The 15,289-nt window shown below is 57.5% G+C and overlaps 2 protein-coding genes across 4 annotated transcripts; both read left to right on the top strand.

Moving 5' to 3' along the window:
• On the top strand, window positions 1-6,222 carry ZBTB45 (zinc finger and BTB domain containing 45). 3 transcript variants are annotated; one of them, XM_059152386.1, is made up of 3 exons: window positions 1-128; window positions 2,207-3,491; window positions 5,432-6,222. In XM_059152386.1, exons 2-3 carry the CDS (start codon window positions 2,207-2,209, stop codon window positions 5,686-5,688), a joined length of 1,542 nt encoding a protein of 513 aa, XP_059008369.1. In that variant the 5' UTR covers window positions 1-128; the 3' UTR covers window positions 5,689-6,222. The 3 variants fall into 3 exon arrangements, with proteins under 3 accessions (XP_059008369.1, XP_059008368.1, XP_059008370.1); XM_059152385.1 differs by lacking the exon at window positions 1-128 and adding an exon at window positions 503-605; XM_059152387.1 differs by lacking the exon at window positions 1-128 and adding an exon at window positions 626-1,745.
• Window positions 6,223-7,238: 1,016 nt separating this feature from the next.
• On the top strand, window positions 7,239-14,877 carry SLC27A5 (solute carrier family 27 member 5). The gene is made up of 10 exons (XM_059152297.1): window positions 7,239-7,985; window positions 8,759-8,968; window positions 9,357-9,515; window positions 11,372-11,496; window positions 12,295-12,489; window positions 12,573-12,663; window positions 13,195-13,393; window positions 13,687-13,784; window positions 13,969-14,099; window positions 14,182-14,877. Exons 1-10 carry the CDS (start codon window positions 7,307-7,309, stop codon window positions 14,356-14,358), a joined length of 2,064 nt encoding a protein of 687 aa, XP_059008280.1. The 5' UTR covers window positions 7,239-7,306; the 3' UTR covers window positions 14,359-14,877.
• Window positions 14,878-15,289: the final 412 nt, after the last annotated feature.

Raw genomic sequence — 15,289 nt, forward strand, 5'->3', positions numbered from 1 at the left:
GAGCGCTCCCCGGCCCCACGGCGGCCGCAGACTTGAGTTCCGTCGGCGTCGCACCCCGAAAGTGCGGCCTTGTCGGTGCTGAGCGGGAGAAAGCCACGTCCCGGCCGAGCGCCGCGGAGGAGCCGAAGGTGCGGGGTGGCGGGCATCCGCCGCCGCAGGGCCGGCGGGCGGGCCGGGGGAGGGGCGACGGCGCTGGGCGTGGCGCGCAAGCCGCGGCCGTGAGGGGGCGCTGCTGATGGGGACCTGGCCCCGGCGATCGTGCGGAGGCGGGAAATCCGGGCTGGCCGGGGTCCGCCACTGGCGTCGCCGGGGCGTGTGCGAGGGGACCCCCCGCGTTCGGGCTGGGGCGCGGGCAGCCGAGCCGAGCATGGGGGAAGGTGCTCCGAGCGCGGCGCACGGCGAGGGCTGCGGCGCGGCAGCCCCCACGCGGCGCCACACCCGGGAGGACGGGCCTTTGTTCTGCGGCACGGAGAAGGCCCTGCTGCGCCGGGGCTGAGCCGAGGCCGGGAGCCGGGCGGCGGAGGGCCGGAGGCGGCCGGCGGCGCGGGCGCGGGTCGGTGCGCAGGCCCCCGCCGCCCGCGCGCGGATCTGAAGGTCTCTGGACGGTGCGTGAATAGAGACGGGGAAGGGGCTGGGGCACAGGTAACGCACGCGCACACACCGGGCGCGTTTGAAGAAGCGCCAGGAATTTTGTCGTGGCCGTGGAGGGCGCGGAGTCCGGGAGGGTCCCTAGCTGTCGGGTCTGCTCAGGCTCCCTCTGCCTGTGGCGCGGGGAATAGGTTGGGAGGCGGGGAACCCAAGGGGAAGACTCCATCGGCCTGGGTAGTGCAGGTGTGCGAAGTGGTCCGTGATGGAGTGAGATGTGGAGCTTGCAAGGGGCGGGGGGCTGACCCGCAAAGAGGAAAGGGGACCTGGGGGTGAGGAACCGGAGGGGGGTGAGTCCGAGACCCCGTTAGACCCGGAAGGTTAAGAGAGGCTGCACTCCAGGGCTGTGGGACCCGGCCTGCGCCGGACTGATGGAGAGGGGGTGAGTGTCAGGGTGCGTCCTGTGTCCCAGCCGTTCTCTGATGGGGTGCGCGGGGCCGGGTGCAAGATGAGCCAGGTATCCCATCTTTGTTTGATACACGGAAGACTGAGCCCTACTCAGCATGGGACCTGCTTGACCCGTGAAGTAGCAGAGCTTCTCAGATTTCTGGGGTTTCCTGGGGAATAGTGTCCCTTCCCCCTTCCAGTGTCTGACGGTGGGCAAATCAGGTAGAATTAGGAGGCCACAGTTTTGACAAGAATCATCCTGATCTGGAGGCCGCTGCTGCACCACCTTTGCCCTCCCAACCACACACCCTGCACAGTCCACACAAGCCCCTGCTTTATGCCACCCCCACACCTGTGCCCTGCAAGCCATATCAAGAGTCCAAGAACTAGGCCGCAAGAGGTTCCTCCCTACCTGCTGTGGGGGTTGGCAGAGACCATGTATTCTTCTCTTATACGGCACTTGTCAGGCTGATGCCCAACTTACTCTCAATCCTCTGTGACTCTGCATACCCTCAATTGCTTAGCCCAGGACCCAGGTCATGCCACCCCACCCGTGAGAAGACCTCTGTATACCCTAGTTAATATAACCCAATTCCAAGCCAACAGACTTGGGTCTCCACAGGGCCTTGGATGCTCCAAGGAGGGGGGATGTGGCAAAGGAAGATCAAAAAGCTGCTTGGGGAGGAATCACAGCCGGCCAGGAAGGGGAGTGGGTAAGGTGTGGCAGCCAGTTCTGTGTAGGGTCCCCTGCGGTCTCCTCCACAGAGCTGTGCCATTGGAGGGGGACTTTGGGAAGGTTTATGGATTTGGAGTTAGGGGAAGGGTGGGTGGACCAATATAGGGGAATTTGAGCTCTTCGACCCTTCTCTGAGAAGCAAGCAAGACTGGGAGGGAGGCAGGTCTGGGGTATTCCCAGCCTTCCTGCAGGGGATGTGCTGGGTGCTTCCAAGGTAGAGCTGCGGAGGCCCTAGAGACTGCGGGGTGGGGTTAGGTGAGGCCGGTGTGGTGTCTGTGGGACAGAACTGTCATGCCTTTTTGGGAGGGCTGAGGTTCACAAAGCCTGGGGTTGTGGTGTGCCTGTGGGCCTTGTCCTGCAATAAGAGCTTGAGGGACAGGGACAGTTGGGGGGGCGTCCCCCACTGACCTCCCTCCCCCATCCCCTCATGCGGTGCAGATGGCGGCGGCAGAGGCAGTGCACCACATACACCTGCAGAACTTCTCCCGCTCGCTACTTGAGACACTCAACGGGCAGCGGCTGGGCGGTCACTTCTGTGACGTAACAGTGAGGATCCGCGAGGCTTCGCTGCGTGCACACCGCTGTGTGTTGGCTGCTGGCTCGCCCTTCTTCCAGGACAAGCTGCTTCTCGGCCACTCCGAGATCCGCGTGCCACCGGTGGTGCCGGCGCAGACTGTGCGCCAGCTCGTCGAGTTCCTCTATAGCGGCTCGCTCGTGGTGGCACAGGGCGAAGCCCTGCAGGTGCTCACGGCGGCGTCAGTGCTGCGCATCCAGACGGTCATAGACGAATGCACGCAGATCATTGCCCGCGCCCGCGCCCCGGTCCCAGGCGCACCCGCGCCCCTCCCCACACCCGTGCCCCCACCTCTTGCACCTGCGCAGCTACGCCACCGTCTGCGCCACTTGCTTGCGGCGCGCCCTCCGGGCCACCCAGGCGCGGCGCATAGCCGCAAGCAGCGCCAGCCAGCGCGCCTGCAGCTGCCCGCGCCCACCGCGCCCACCAAGGCCGAGGGGTCAGAGGACCCCGCCCTGCCAGCGGCCCCAGACGACGGCGGCGGCGGCGACTGCGACGAGGAGACCGACGATGAAACCGACGGTGAGGACGGTGAAGGCGGCGGCCCGGGAGAGGGCCAGGCGCCCCCTTCCTTCCCTGACTGCGCCGCCGGCTTCCTCACCTCTGCCCCTGACAGCGCCTGCGAGGAGCCGCCCGCACCCACCGGCCTCTCGGACTACGGCGGCGCCGGGAGGGACTTCCTTAGGGGGGCCTCGGCGGCCGAGGACGTGTTCCCGGAGAGTTACGTGTCCGCTTGGCAAGATGAGGATGGCACTGCCGCGGAAGCCTGCCCCCCCGATACCCCGGCTCCGCCTGACTGCGTCCTGTCCGGATCCCGCGTCCCCAGCGTGAAGACCCCGGGCCCCCCAGTCTCGATTTTCCCTTTTCATCTGGGCGCTCCTGGGCCGCCTGCGCAGCCTTCTCCCGCACCCTCCGGGCCGGCTCCTGCACTCTCCTCCGCCTTCTACCCAGCGCTCCAGCCAGATGCGGCCCCAAGTGCGCCTCTGGGGGAGGCACCGGCCCCACCGCCTGCTGCTCCTGCTGCGGCCCCCTCGGCCACCCCTGCCCGAGCCCCAGGTGCTGCCGAGTCACCTGCCTATGAATGCAGTCACTGCCGCAAGACGTTCAGCTCACGGAAAAACTACACCAAGCACATGTTCATCCACTCCGGTGAGCCAGGATGGATCTCTGAGCCCCTTGGTCATTAGAGATTCAAGCCTGAGAGAGGATTGGGCACTGGGCAAGCGGGTGGAGGCACTCATGCTGTTTTTTTTTTTTTTTTTTTTTTAAAGATTTTTATTTATTTATTTGACAGAGAGAAATCACAAGTAGATGGAGAGGCAGGCAGAGAGAGAGAGAGGGAAGCAGGCTCTCTGCTCAGCAGACAGCCCGATGCGGGACCCGATCCCAGGACCCCGAGATCATGACCTGAGCCGAAGGCAGCGGCCCAACCCACTGAGCCACCCAGGCGCCCCCACTCATGCTGTTTTGATGCTCTTTCGTGACCCCAGGGGAGCCTGGAAATTGAGTCCCAAGTGTGACATGTAGGGGGGAGGGGAAGCCCCTCCACTGGAGAAGGAGGAGCTCCTGCAAGTCCCCTACCTCGACTTATTGGTGCAGGAGGAATCCTAAGGCTGGGTAAAGGAGCAAGAACTTGCCCAGAGCTTTTGGAAAGCTGGCAGTGAAGCCTTTACTCACCGTGATCTGGGCTGATCTGGAGGAACAGAGCCTTGGCAGGGATAAATAACCAGGCTGGGAAGCAGTGCTGCAGGGAGCCTCCTGGGTCTTCTGGCTGTCCCTGGGTTCATTGACAGACTGGATGGAGAGAGGATGAGTTCGCTGGCCTAGGGAAAGCATGCAGAGTAGGCAGAGAGGTGCCCTGATCAAGGCTGGGGGTGGCAGATGGGGCTGCATTGTAGGGACCCTACAGCTGCAGAGGGAGGAAAGGGAAGCTCCTTGAAGACCATGGGGCGGTCCCCTAAAACCTCAGCTCATCTGGGAGGTGCTCTGCAGTGGCTGGGGGAGAGACAGGGAGTATGCTAGGGTGAGCAAGTGGAGACTGTGGCACTAGAGGCTGAGGTGGTGGCTGGCAAGTCCTGGGTGTGTCCCCCCCCAAGGGGGGATTCCCTAGGGGCTCAGGTGGAGGACAGGGGTATGGAGAGTCAAAGACTGCCTGCGGGGCTGAACTGGATGTTAGGAAAAGCAAAGATTTGGCTGGGAGTTCTGTGGGAGTGGAGTGGGGAGTTCTGCAGGGCCGGGAATTTGGGATTTCACTGTGAATGGATGGGAGGGCATCAGTGTTCTGAGGTAAGTAGTGACTGAGATGTGGTTTACACCATCATCCCCACCTGGCTGTCTTGAGATGAAGGGGAGAGGATACAGATCTAGGTATTTAGCCTGTGGAGAGCTGCCAGGGGCCCCAAGGTAGTGCCAGCCAAGATTTGGAGCTTTGTGTCACCTTAGCCAGGTGCCAGGCCTGGTTGGTCTGGGGGAACCCCTTGCCCAGGCACTGCCCTACAGTCCCTCTGCCACTGAGATGGGTTTTTTATTAATACCTGATGATTTAAGAGCTAACACCGTCTGCGCCACCCCAGGAACATTATAGCTGCCAGCAGACAAAGGTTCTGGGCAACAGGGGCTTCCAGTAGGGGTGGGGGGCAGGTATGCCTGCGTCTCTCCCAGTGTAAGCCTACTGGGCCTGGCAAGACTGTCCTCAGAATGGTGGCCAGCAAGCAGAGTACAGAATGCTCCATGGGCATAGCAGGAGTGGGGGGAGGGGAAGTCCCTAGAGGTGGGGGACTAGTGATCAGTCACGAGGGGCAGCGTTATCTCAGACCAGCAGGAGTCCCTGTTTGGAGGGTACCTGTTAGAGTTGGGGGCCCCTGACAGTGGTATCCCGGTATGATGGTAAGGGTCTGGGAAAGAGGTGTCCCCGCTGAGTGGGGAGACATACTGGGTCATGTTGGGGGAGGGTCCCTGTTGAGCTGGAAGGTCCGGGGGATGAGGGGGGTGAGGGGTGGTCCCGGGAGGGAGTGTCCCTAACGGGAGAGGGGGATTCTGGGAGGAAAGGGGAGAGCCCCTTCCCAGCTGACATACCCTGTCGCCCATAGGGGAGAAGCCCCACCAGTGCGCCGTGTGCTGGCGATCTTTCTCGCTGCGCGACTACCTGCTGAAGCACATGGTCACGCACACAGGCGTGCGTGCCTTCCAGTGCGCGGTCTGCGCCAAGCGCTTCACGCAGAAGAGCTCGCTCAACGTGCACATGCGCACGCACCGGCCGGAGCGCGCGCCCTGCCCCGCCTGCGGCAAGGTCTTCTCCCACCGCGCACTGCTCGAGCGCCACCTGGCCGCGCACCCGGCGCCCTGATCCGGTTCCAGGCCGCCCTTGGCCGGGATGGGGACCTCCGTTGGAACTAGGCCACAGCCGCTGCGGGACCGGTTCATACCTGCCTAGATGCCTGGACCACGCTCCCACCGTCAAACCGTCAAACCGCACTTTCCCCAGAGCACAGGCCTTCCCTCTCCTTCCACCCTTCTCCCCAGACCTGACGGGGGTCCAGCCTGCCTGGGGAGGAGAGGTCCTCCCTCCTCCTTAGACCCTTCTGATGGTGGCGGGCTGGGGTTGGTCAGGGACCGGCCATCCCTGAGAACTGAATCACCTCTGGCCTAAACTCGAACTGGCTGCCCAGACCCTTGGGCCAGGCCCAAGGTTTGTGGCTTGATTGGGGTGGATTCTGGAGTTGCTCCTCTGTCCCAGTGTAAAGCTGGGCATGATCCTGAACTACCCCTCCCTCAGTATAGCGTCTAGGGGGCTCAGGTGGACCCATTGTGGACTGGGACAGGGCCTCAGGACCCCCGCTCTCTAATAAAGTACTGTGGGCTATGGGTTCCAAACTCGGAAGCTGTGAACTCCCAGACCCGTGCATTTCTCACCATCACAGACTGGTTGTGGGCGTCGGGGCTCAGTGCCCCTGTCCCTGGGCAGCTGACCCTAATCTCCCAGGCTCCTTGGGCGGAGACAGGACCGCACGCTTGGCCACTCATGCTTCTGTTCTCCGGGTGGGAATGGGATGTTTATATGACTGGCACTTGGCTCTTATAGAGCCAGCCCTGAGGTGCGCTTCGAAGGGGGAAGCCATATGTGGAAAAGACGCAGATTTTGAGGCCTTTCCCACCAGAACTTTAAAGCCCTTTGGACTTTAGGCTCCCCTCCCCCATTCTCTTGGGCACAATGGTTGAGCACCTTCCTTGCGGGGGGCAGGGGAACACGCATCCAGGGAGTCTTTGAGGCCAGGCAGCCAGGTGGGCATCTGAGCCCCAGGATGCCTACCCTGACCGGTAGGTTCTGGGGAGGGGCAGCCAGGACCCTTGGGCTGCTAACCTGGTGACCAAAGATACTGATCCCTAGTATCAAACCAGTGTCATGAGACCCTGTATCACATCGGCTGTCCGCCCAGAAAGTAGCTCCAGAACATGGGGGCGCCTGACCCTGGGCATCCTGTCTTAAGACTTGTGGAGCAGGTGGAGAGGGATTTGAACTAAAGATGTGCAGGCTCCCAGTTCAATGACAGCACCTCTCTGAGCTCCCCCCCTGTGATTGCCTCCAAGAGATGAAGGGCTAAGGGCTTCTGGTCCAACCATTCATAGACTGCCCTGCCCACGTTTGTGGGGGGTGGTGAGTTTAGCCTCCTGAACCCCAAGGATAGTCCCCATGGATGCCTGGGGGTGGGGATATAAGAACGGGGTTTGAATTTAGGCACTGAATTTCAGTGCCAGTCACATACCTGGCTAGAGGCAGGCACAGTGAAAGAGTCTGGTTTAAAAAAAAAAAAGAGGCTGGTGGGTGGAGCCCTGAGGCCAGAAGCATTGCTGTCAACACCCCTGGGGTCGGGGGTGGGACTAAGGGGTCAGAGATCTAGGCCAGGCAACCCCTGGCAAATTTTCTAGGATTCTGTGGACACTTCTCTGAGAAGGGAGCAGGTGCAATGAGCATCTGGCTGCGACTCACCTTTTTACTGTTGCTGCCGCAAGCCTTGGGGCAGCCCTCATGGCCTGCTGCAGCAGCCCTGGCCCTGCGCTGGCTCCTGGGAGACTGGATCTTCTGTGTGCTGCTTGGCCTGGCCATGCTGGCACAGCCCTGGCTCTACATCTGGGTGCCCCACTGGCTGAGTCTGGCAGCTGCGGCGCTCACGCTGGCTCTGCTGCCTCCACAGCCACCCCCAGGGCTGCGCTGGCTGCCTGCGGATATGGCCTATATCCTCAAGATCCTCCACCTGGGCCTGGTGGTCAGATCGCGCATGAGACGCCACCCGCCTGACACCTTTGTGGATACCTTCGAGCGACGAGCACGAGCACAGCCGGGCCACACACCCTTGGTGTGGAAGGGGCCAGGGGGCCGCTCAGTCACCTTCAGGGAGCTGGACGAGAGGGCATGCCAGGCAGTGTGGGCCCTGAAGGCCGAGCTGGGCGGCCTCACAGACTTGCTTGGCGGGGAGTCGGCTGCCCTCCTGGTGCTGGAGTCCCAGACCATTCCAGCCTTGGGTTTGTGGCTGGGGCTGGCCAAGCTGGGCTGCCCAGTTGCTTGGATCAATCCGCATGGCCGGGGAGCACCCCTGTTGCACTCCGTGCTGAGCTCTGGGGCTCGGCTGCTGGTGGTGGACCCAGGTGAGGACCCCAGAGGCTAGCAGAGGACAGAGGGTAAGGTAGCAGGGGACATACATGGAGGACTGCTGTTCAGAGGGTCCTGATGAGGGAGCTGGGCAAGGAGCTCCTTGCTTCCTACCTACCCTCACAGGCAATTAGAGTCAAAACTTAATTGCTAAAAAGTAATTTTGGGGTTACCAGAGGTTATTTTTTAAAAGATTTATTTATTTGTTTGTTTGTTTATTTATTTTAGGGGTGCCATGGTGGCTCAGTTGGTTAAGCCTCTGCCTTCGGCTCAGGTCATGATCCCAGAGTCCTGGGACTGAGCCCCGCATTGGGCTCTCTGCTCAGTGGAGAGCCTGTTTCACCCTCTGCCCCTCCCCTGCCTCCCCCTGCCTGTGCTCTGCCAAATAAATCTTTTTTAAAAAAGATTTATTTATTTTAGAAAGAGTGAATGGGGGAGGGGCAGAGGAAGACAGAGAGAGAATCCTTGAGCTGACTCCCTGCTGAGCGCAGAGCCCCATGCAGTGCTGTCATGTTCCAATCCAAGGACACTGAGACCATGACCTGAGCTGGCTCAGTATAACCGCCTGAGACCCCCGGGTGCCGTGTTTTTGCCAACAAATACTAATTATGGGGCTCTTTACAGAAGAATGTCTAAGTTTTTCTCTGCCAGCTGCTTCCCGTTTTGCTTGCAGTAGGCTCTTCTCCCCTATACTTGGATCTCAGGTCTCACCCCTCCTGACCTCATCTATGGGCTTTTCCCCAATTTCTCTTCTGACCCATCCCTGCAGAACTCCGGGAGCACCTGGAAGAGGTCCTTCCCAAGCTGCAGGCAGAGAACATCCGATGCTTCTACCTCAGCCAGTCCTCCCCAACACCAGGAGTGGGGGCCCTGGGGGCTGCTCTCGATGTTGCACCCACCGACCCGGTGCCCACTGACCTACGTGCTTGGATCACACCACAAAGTCCTGCCCTGTTTATCTACACCTCTGGGACCACTGGTGAGGGTGCCCAGCAACCCTAGCCCTGACCTCTGAACCCTAACACTGCCCTAACCCCAAGATGGACATGTGCCTCAAACTTGACCTCTGAAACCCATCCTACCCTTTGATTGTGACACCTGGCCTGAACTCTGATCCCCAATGTGTTTTGACTGGTCAGTGCCAGAATCCTGCCTCTGACCAGTAAACAGCCACTGAAACCCTAACCAAGCTTTGGAATTTACCCTCTGAGCCCCAAATCCAATTTTTTTTTCCCTGAGCCCACCCAGAAATTCCCATACTTGATCACTCTCTAAGAGCCTCAAGCCCCTCACTGCAGACCTGACCACGGTGACCCACTTCTACTGGCTGTCCTCTCACCACCCACCCTGCCCACTCCATTCCCAAGGGCTCCCAAAGCCGGCCATTGTCACACATGCGCGACTGCTGCAGATGTGCAAGATGCTGTCTCTGGCTGGGATCACAGCTGATGACGTGGTCTACACAGTCTTGCCTCTGTACCACGTGATGGGGTTTATCCTTGGGGTCCTCGGCTGCCTGGAGCTCGGTAAGCCTTTTTCTGAAGACCCCTCCAATCCATGGGACCTCCAGACTCAATGTCAGGGTGGTACTTTCAGGGTAACAAGGCCCTACACGTTACCCAGCACCGAAGTTTTACTCTTGACAAGGGACACACAGCAGCAGGCCCCAAGGTTACTTGAGCAGAGACTTGGTCACTTAGACAGTCCCTAATGGTTTTGCTGTTGTCAGAAGGAGACAGGCTGGTATGAGTGTTGAGATCGTCAGTGACGGTTAGGTGTGCACCAAGCATTCCACTGGGCTTTCTTCCTGGACACCTGACAAGCAATTCTGACTGGGAACTCTCCAGTGTTTTCTTTCTGAGTTTTTATTTAAAAAAGTTTTGAAACACCTACAAATTTCTAAATATTTCTACGTGAATCCTCATGTGCCCACCACCCAGCTTCAGCTACCACCAGTACTTTGCTTTCAAACATACACAGTAAAAGTAGAGAAGAGTTTGATGTCTCACATATCTTCACCCACCCTTGACAATTGTTAACATGTTGCCAATCTTTCTTCATGTTTTCCTCTATTTCTCAATTATTTTATAACAAATCCTAGACACTGTATCTTTTTGTTTGTAAGTTTTCAGTATGTATCTCTAACATATAAGGACTTAAGAACTGTCACCATAGTGATACCACACCTGACAAAATTAACAGTAACTCTAATATCATCTGATGCACAGCACAGGTCACGTTCAGATTCCCCCAATGACACGTCTGTGTTACAGCTGAAGTCCCCTCACTGCACCTGTTTGTTTGGCTTTGCTCCTCTTTCTCCTGCATTTCTGGTCAGACTGGAAACTTCCTCTAGAGATGTTAGATTGAAGTCAGTTATTGATGGCAAGAACCTTGGTGGAATCCCGTGTACTTCCTAAATCATTACACTGAAGGCAGCTCGTAACTGTTACCCTACCTTAGAGAGGCTGAGATGAACTGGGGAGCTGTTACGGGTGTTATCTGTATATGTATGTATGTATAGCTGACACAGTTACATTAGCTTCAGGTGCACAATGTAGCAATTAGAGAAATCTATACTGCGGGGGAGGGCTTTAATTGGAAAACTCCCCATCAACCTTCCCCCTGTGGTTTTTCCAGCTCTTGAAGACCTTTCCTGAATCAGGCATTTCATTACAGGTTGCAGAGTTGTCACTTTCAAGACCAGCATCCATTTTCACACAGAAGGCACTATATTTTACCTCCCTGCCAAAAATACAGCCACACTTGCTACCTTCCCAGGCACACGAGCAGTTGTCCCTTTGGGTGCCAGGATGATAACATTTAGCTCGCAGGGTTTTGTTGAGGATTAGGGTTGAGGTAGGGAGTGCCTTCCACAAAGCCAGCTGCAGAGGAGGTGAGCAGCTAAGAAAGGATCACCTTCCTGGAGTGATAAGTAGTGGCCTGTAAAATTTATTAATCCATGTGTCCATCCTCCGAAACATCCTTCCACCATCTACTAACGCATCCATCTAACGTACCTCCTCACCCAACACCCATCCATCTGTGCCACCACCTATCCATCTGCCCACCCATCCCCCCACCTATCTGTCTGCCCAGCTAGACATTCATAAAACATTTATCATAATCAATGATTAACATTCATAGCCCTTATTTTGCAGTGCTCACTTTGTACCAAGTATTGAGCTTAGTATGCATCCTGAAGACAGAATTCAAACCCATGTCCACCTACGCTCTTCTCATGTAGGCAGTCCTTGCTGGGTCAGGGACACACAGTTGAGCTCCAAATCCTGTGCTTCAGAGGGCCACAGCTAGGTAACCAAAGCAGCTTATCACAGTGGCATGGAAGCATGACCTAAAACCCTTTCCTCTCCCTGCTCAGGAGCAACCTGTGTCCTGGCCCCCAAGTTCTCTGCTTCCCGCTTCTGGGATGACTGTTGCCAGCACAGTGTGACTGTGATCCTGTATGTTGGCGAGGTCCTGCGGTACCTGTGTAACACTCCACAGGTGAGGGGCTGAGATTAGGGCTCCATGGCGAACACCTCAGGTGTGATCCTAGATGTCATCTCAGGTTTCAGAGAGATTCAGGTACAGGACTCAAGCAAGATCCCTTAGGTAAAACACCTCAGGCAACAGCCACAGATAATGCAGCCCACACCATCATAGTTCCTGTGATGGTCAGCAGTGCTGCTTTGGGCAGGTGACTTCACCTCTCTCAGCCTCAGTGTCCTCATTTGGAAATCGAGGATAGTAACTCAAAGGGGGTATTTGTGAGAATAAAACACATATAAAGTGCCTAGAACAAAGGATGGCTCGGGGTAAACTCACTAGATGTAAACTTACACAGCAATAAAATATGGATCCCAGGTAAAATGCTTCAGATAACTACCTCCAGGTAAGGCCCCCAGGTGTCTCCCTGCAAGTCACTCCCTGACTTACCTCCAGGTAAGGGCTCCTAAGTAAACCCTCCAGGTAACCTCTCTCCAGGTAAAAGTTCCAGGTACTACCCCTATATAAGATCCCAGATATTTCCCCTAGGTAAGCCCTGGATAAGCCTTCCAGTCACCCCTAGGTAAGCCTTTTAGGTAACTTCCCCCCCCCCAAGGGAACCTCTGCAGGTAATCCTCCAAGTACAGACTCCACATAACTACTCTCAAGTAAGAACCTTTGATAGACTACTAGGTATAGATGCCCCCGCCCCCATCACCTCCCAGGTAAGTCCTCAGGTAAGGACCAAGAGATAGCCTTCATAGGTAAGGGTCCTAGGGCACACTCCTCTTCACCCTTCTTGGGATGTCCCCACAGCGACCAGAGGACCGGACACATACAGTCCGCTTGGCAATGGGCAATGGACTCCGGGCAGATGTGTGGAAGTCCTTCCAGCAGCGCTTTGGCCCCATTCGGATCTTGGAAAGCTATGGCTCCACGGAAGGCAACATTGGCTTCGTCAACTATCCAGGGCGCTGTGGGGCCCTGGGCAAGATGAGCTGCTTGCTTCGAGTGAGTGGGTTGGGTGGGACAGTGGCCCTGATGGAGGCTGAGCCCACAGGACTCTACTGACACTTCCCCACCCCCCGACTCAGATGCTGTCCCCCTTTGAGCTTGTACAGTTCGACACCGAGGCCGAAGAGCCTGTCAGGGACAATCGGGGATTCTGTGTCCCTGTGAGGCCAGGTACGTTCCCTGGGTGTGGGAAGGGTGGGGGCCATCTGCTCCTTGGCTGGAACAAGCTTTGAGGTCAGTGCCCAGTGGTGGTGTCTGCTGCCCTCACCTGTGTGACCACTGCTTGGGGCCCTCTGCCTCTCAGCTACTCAGCTCTGCCTGACTCCTCTGCCTCAATCCCTTGCTCTGCTGGGTCTCTGAGGGTTCATCTGTGGAAGTCATGTCCTCCCAGGCATCAGTCTCTGGTCCAGTACCTTCTCCTAGGGTCTTCTCTCCTGGTGCCATGCGTGGTCTTGGCCATATCTTTCTTACTACCGCCGTCTATCTCTGTCCCTTGTCCTTCCCTTGTTATCCTATTTCTAGTGAGCTCCCCAATATCTCCTGTCCCCCCCCCAACTTTCTCTCCAGGTCTCCCTCTGTCTCCTCTTTGGCAGGCTCTCGGGGATGAAGAGTCTACCACAGCTGGGAACCTCCGGCCGGGGGCTGGTGGGCTGTGCGGTTCCTGGCCAGGGATAAGGCCCTAATTCCAACTCCTACCCCCAGGGGAAGCGGGGCTTCTGCTGACCCAGGTCTCGGGCCACCAACCTTTCGTGGGCTACCGCGGGGCGCGAGAGCTGTCGGAACGCAAGCTGGTGCGGGATGTGCGGCGCAGGGGCGACGTCTACTTCAACACGGGTGACGTGCTGGCCATGGACGAAGAAGGCTTCCTTTATTTTCGCGACCGCCTTGGGGACACTTTCCGGTCAGGGTCTCGGACGGGACTGTGAGGGCGGGTGGCCAGGACTTCCGGGTCCTTTGGAGGAGCCAGGCTGAGAGGGCGGGACTTCCGGGCCCTAGGGGCGTGGCTCCCGATCCCCCCGAGGGGCGTGACTCCCGACCCCCCCCTCTCCTTGAGGGGCGTGGCTCCCCGATCCCGAGGGGCGCGGAGCAGGGCAGAACCAGCTCCCGGATGCCGCAGGAGGAGGGGCTTGGTGGGCAAGAGGGCGCCTCGGCTTTGCCAGGGCTGCTGTCTCTAGCACTGGTCCAACCCCACAGATGGAAAGGGGAGAACGTGTCCACGCGGGAGGTGGAGAGCGTTCTGTCACTCGTGGACTTCCTGCAGGAGGTGAACGTGTACGGCGTGTCGGTGCCAGGTGCGGAGGGCTTGTCTCCTTTTAAACCGCCAACAGCTTTGTGGGCGGAGGGGTGTTATCCAGAGTTCACTGGGTGAGGGGGAGCTGCTGGAGCAGAGCCAGTGAGCAGAGAAGGGCCACGTGAGATGGTCAGCCATGGGCGCTATAAGGTGGGTGACCCCGGAATGACTGGTGTGTTCCCCAGGTTGTGAGGGCAAGGTGGGCATGGCTGCTGTGCGGCTGGTCCCCGGCCAGACCTTCGATGGTGAGAGGATGTACCAGCATGTCCACACTTGGCTCCCTGCCTATGCTGCACCCCATTTCATCCGTATCCAGGTGAGCTCTGGGTGGCAGAAGCAGGTGGAGGGGAGGTCTCGGCCGGGCGCTCACAGTCGGGTTATGCTTACTGCCCCTGCAGGACACCCTGGCGATCACAAGCACATTCAAACTGGTGAAAACCCGTTTGGCACGCGAGGGCTTCAATGTAGGCATCATTGCTGACCCCTTGTTCGTGTTGGACAACCAGGCCAAGGCCTTCCGGCCCCTGACGCCAGACATGTACCAGGCTGTGTGCAATGGAACCTGGAGACTCTGATCATTTAGCCAGTTCAGAGGACCTCTGAAATGGTAGTGCCCAGTGCTGACTACCACTCCCATTTGCAGGGTCACCTCCCCCCACCCAAACCTGCTGAGGGTCATCATGAATCCTAGTCTGGCCAGAGAGTGAGATGATGCTAGGCCCAGTAGCAGAGTGAGAATGAACTTGGATGTGTACACAGATGTCTACTACAGATGTAGGGGCCAAGGGCAGGTGGGCCACGTCGGCAAAAAGGTTATTTTGTGTTAAAAGCAATAAAAAACTAAGAGATTCAGGGGTGCCTGGGTGCAGTGGGTTAAAGCCTTCGTCTCAGGTCATGATCCTGGGGTCCTGGGATCGAGCCCCTCATCCGGCTCTCTGCTCAGCAGCTAGCCTGCTTTCCGCACCGCCCCCCACGCTGCCTGCCTCTCTGCCTACTTGTGATCTCTGTCAAGTAAATAAATAAAATCTTGAAAAACAACAACAAAAAAACCCTAACAGATTCAGAAGCTCTTTATCACCCCCACAAATAACTACATTGTGAAAGGGAGGAACCTAGCAAGGCCTCTTTGATCAAATTCCTGTGTCCTCTTGTTCCTGAATGGTCCAAAGACCACTTGTTTACCAAGTATTTACTCTTTCGTCTTCCTTTAAGTTGCATTCTTCCCTACTGAATTCCCGGACCTCTATACCTTTCTCAGTTCAGTATGACATGTATACCTCATTTTGCCTGTCTTTGGAATTTTATGGCTGTATGTATTCCACATACGTACCAATTTAATTTGATTTATTCCTGTTAACATGTCTCATGTCCATCTGATTCTTAGTCAAGCCAGAAAGTCCTGGAACGACAGAAGAAATTCTTCCTCTCCAACAGTGGATGGAGATACAGGCAAGGACTTCAGGGCCTAGTGCACTCCAGAGATCTTACTTCAGGGTTCCCCCCACC

This window comes from Mustela lutreola, chromosome 16 (assembly GCF_030435805.1).
Source record: "Mustela lutreola isolate mMusLut2 chromosome 16, mMusLut2.pri, whole genome shotgun sequence".
Classification (NCBI taxonomy): Eukaryota; Metazoa; Chordata; class Mammalia; order Carnivora; family Mustelidae; genus Mustela; species Mustela lutreola.

What these genes read in the sequence shown, in the direction of transcription:
- ZBTB45 (XM_059152386.1), top strand. Translation starts at nt 2,207, where the DNA reads ATGGCGGCGGCAGAGGCAGTGCACCACATACACCTGCAGAACTTCTCC. An exon ending in GCACATGTTCATCCACTCCG is followed by an intron (nt 3,492 to 5,431) that starts GTGAGCCAGGAT and finishes TGTCGCCCATAG; the next exon opens with GGGAGAAGCCCCACCAGTGC.
- SLC27A5 (XM_059152297.1), top strand. Translation starts at nt 7,307, where the DNA reads ATGAGCATCTGGCTGCGACTCACCTTTTTACTGTTGCTGCCGCAAGCC. An exon ending in AGATGAGCTGCTTGCTTCGA is followed by an intron (nt 12,490 to 12,572) that starts GTGAGTGGGTTG and finishes CCCCCGACTCAG; the next exon opens with ATGCTGTCCCCCTTTGAGCT. An exon ending in GTACGGCGTGTCGGTGCCAG is followed by an intron (nt 13,785 to 13,968) that starts GTGCGGAGGGCT and finishes TGTGTTCCCCAG; the next exon opens with GTTGTGAGGGCAAGGTGGGC.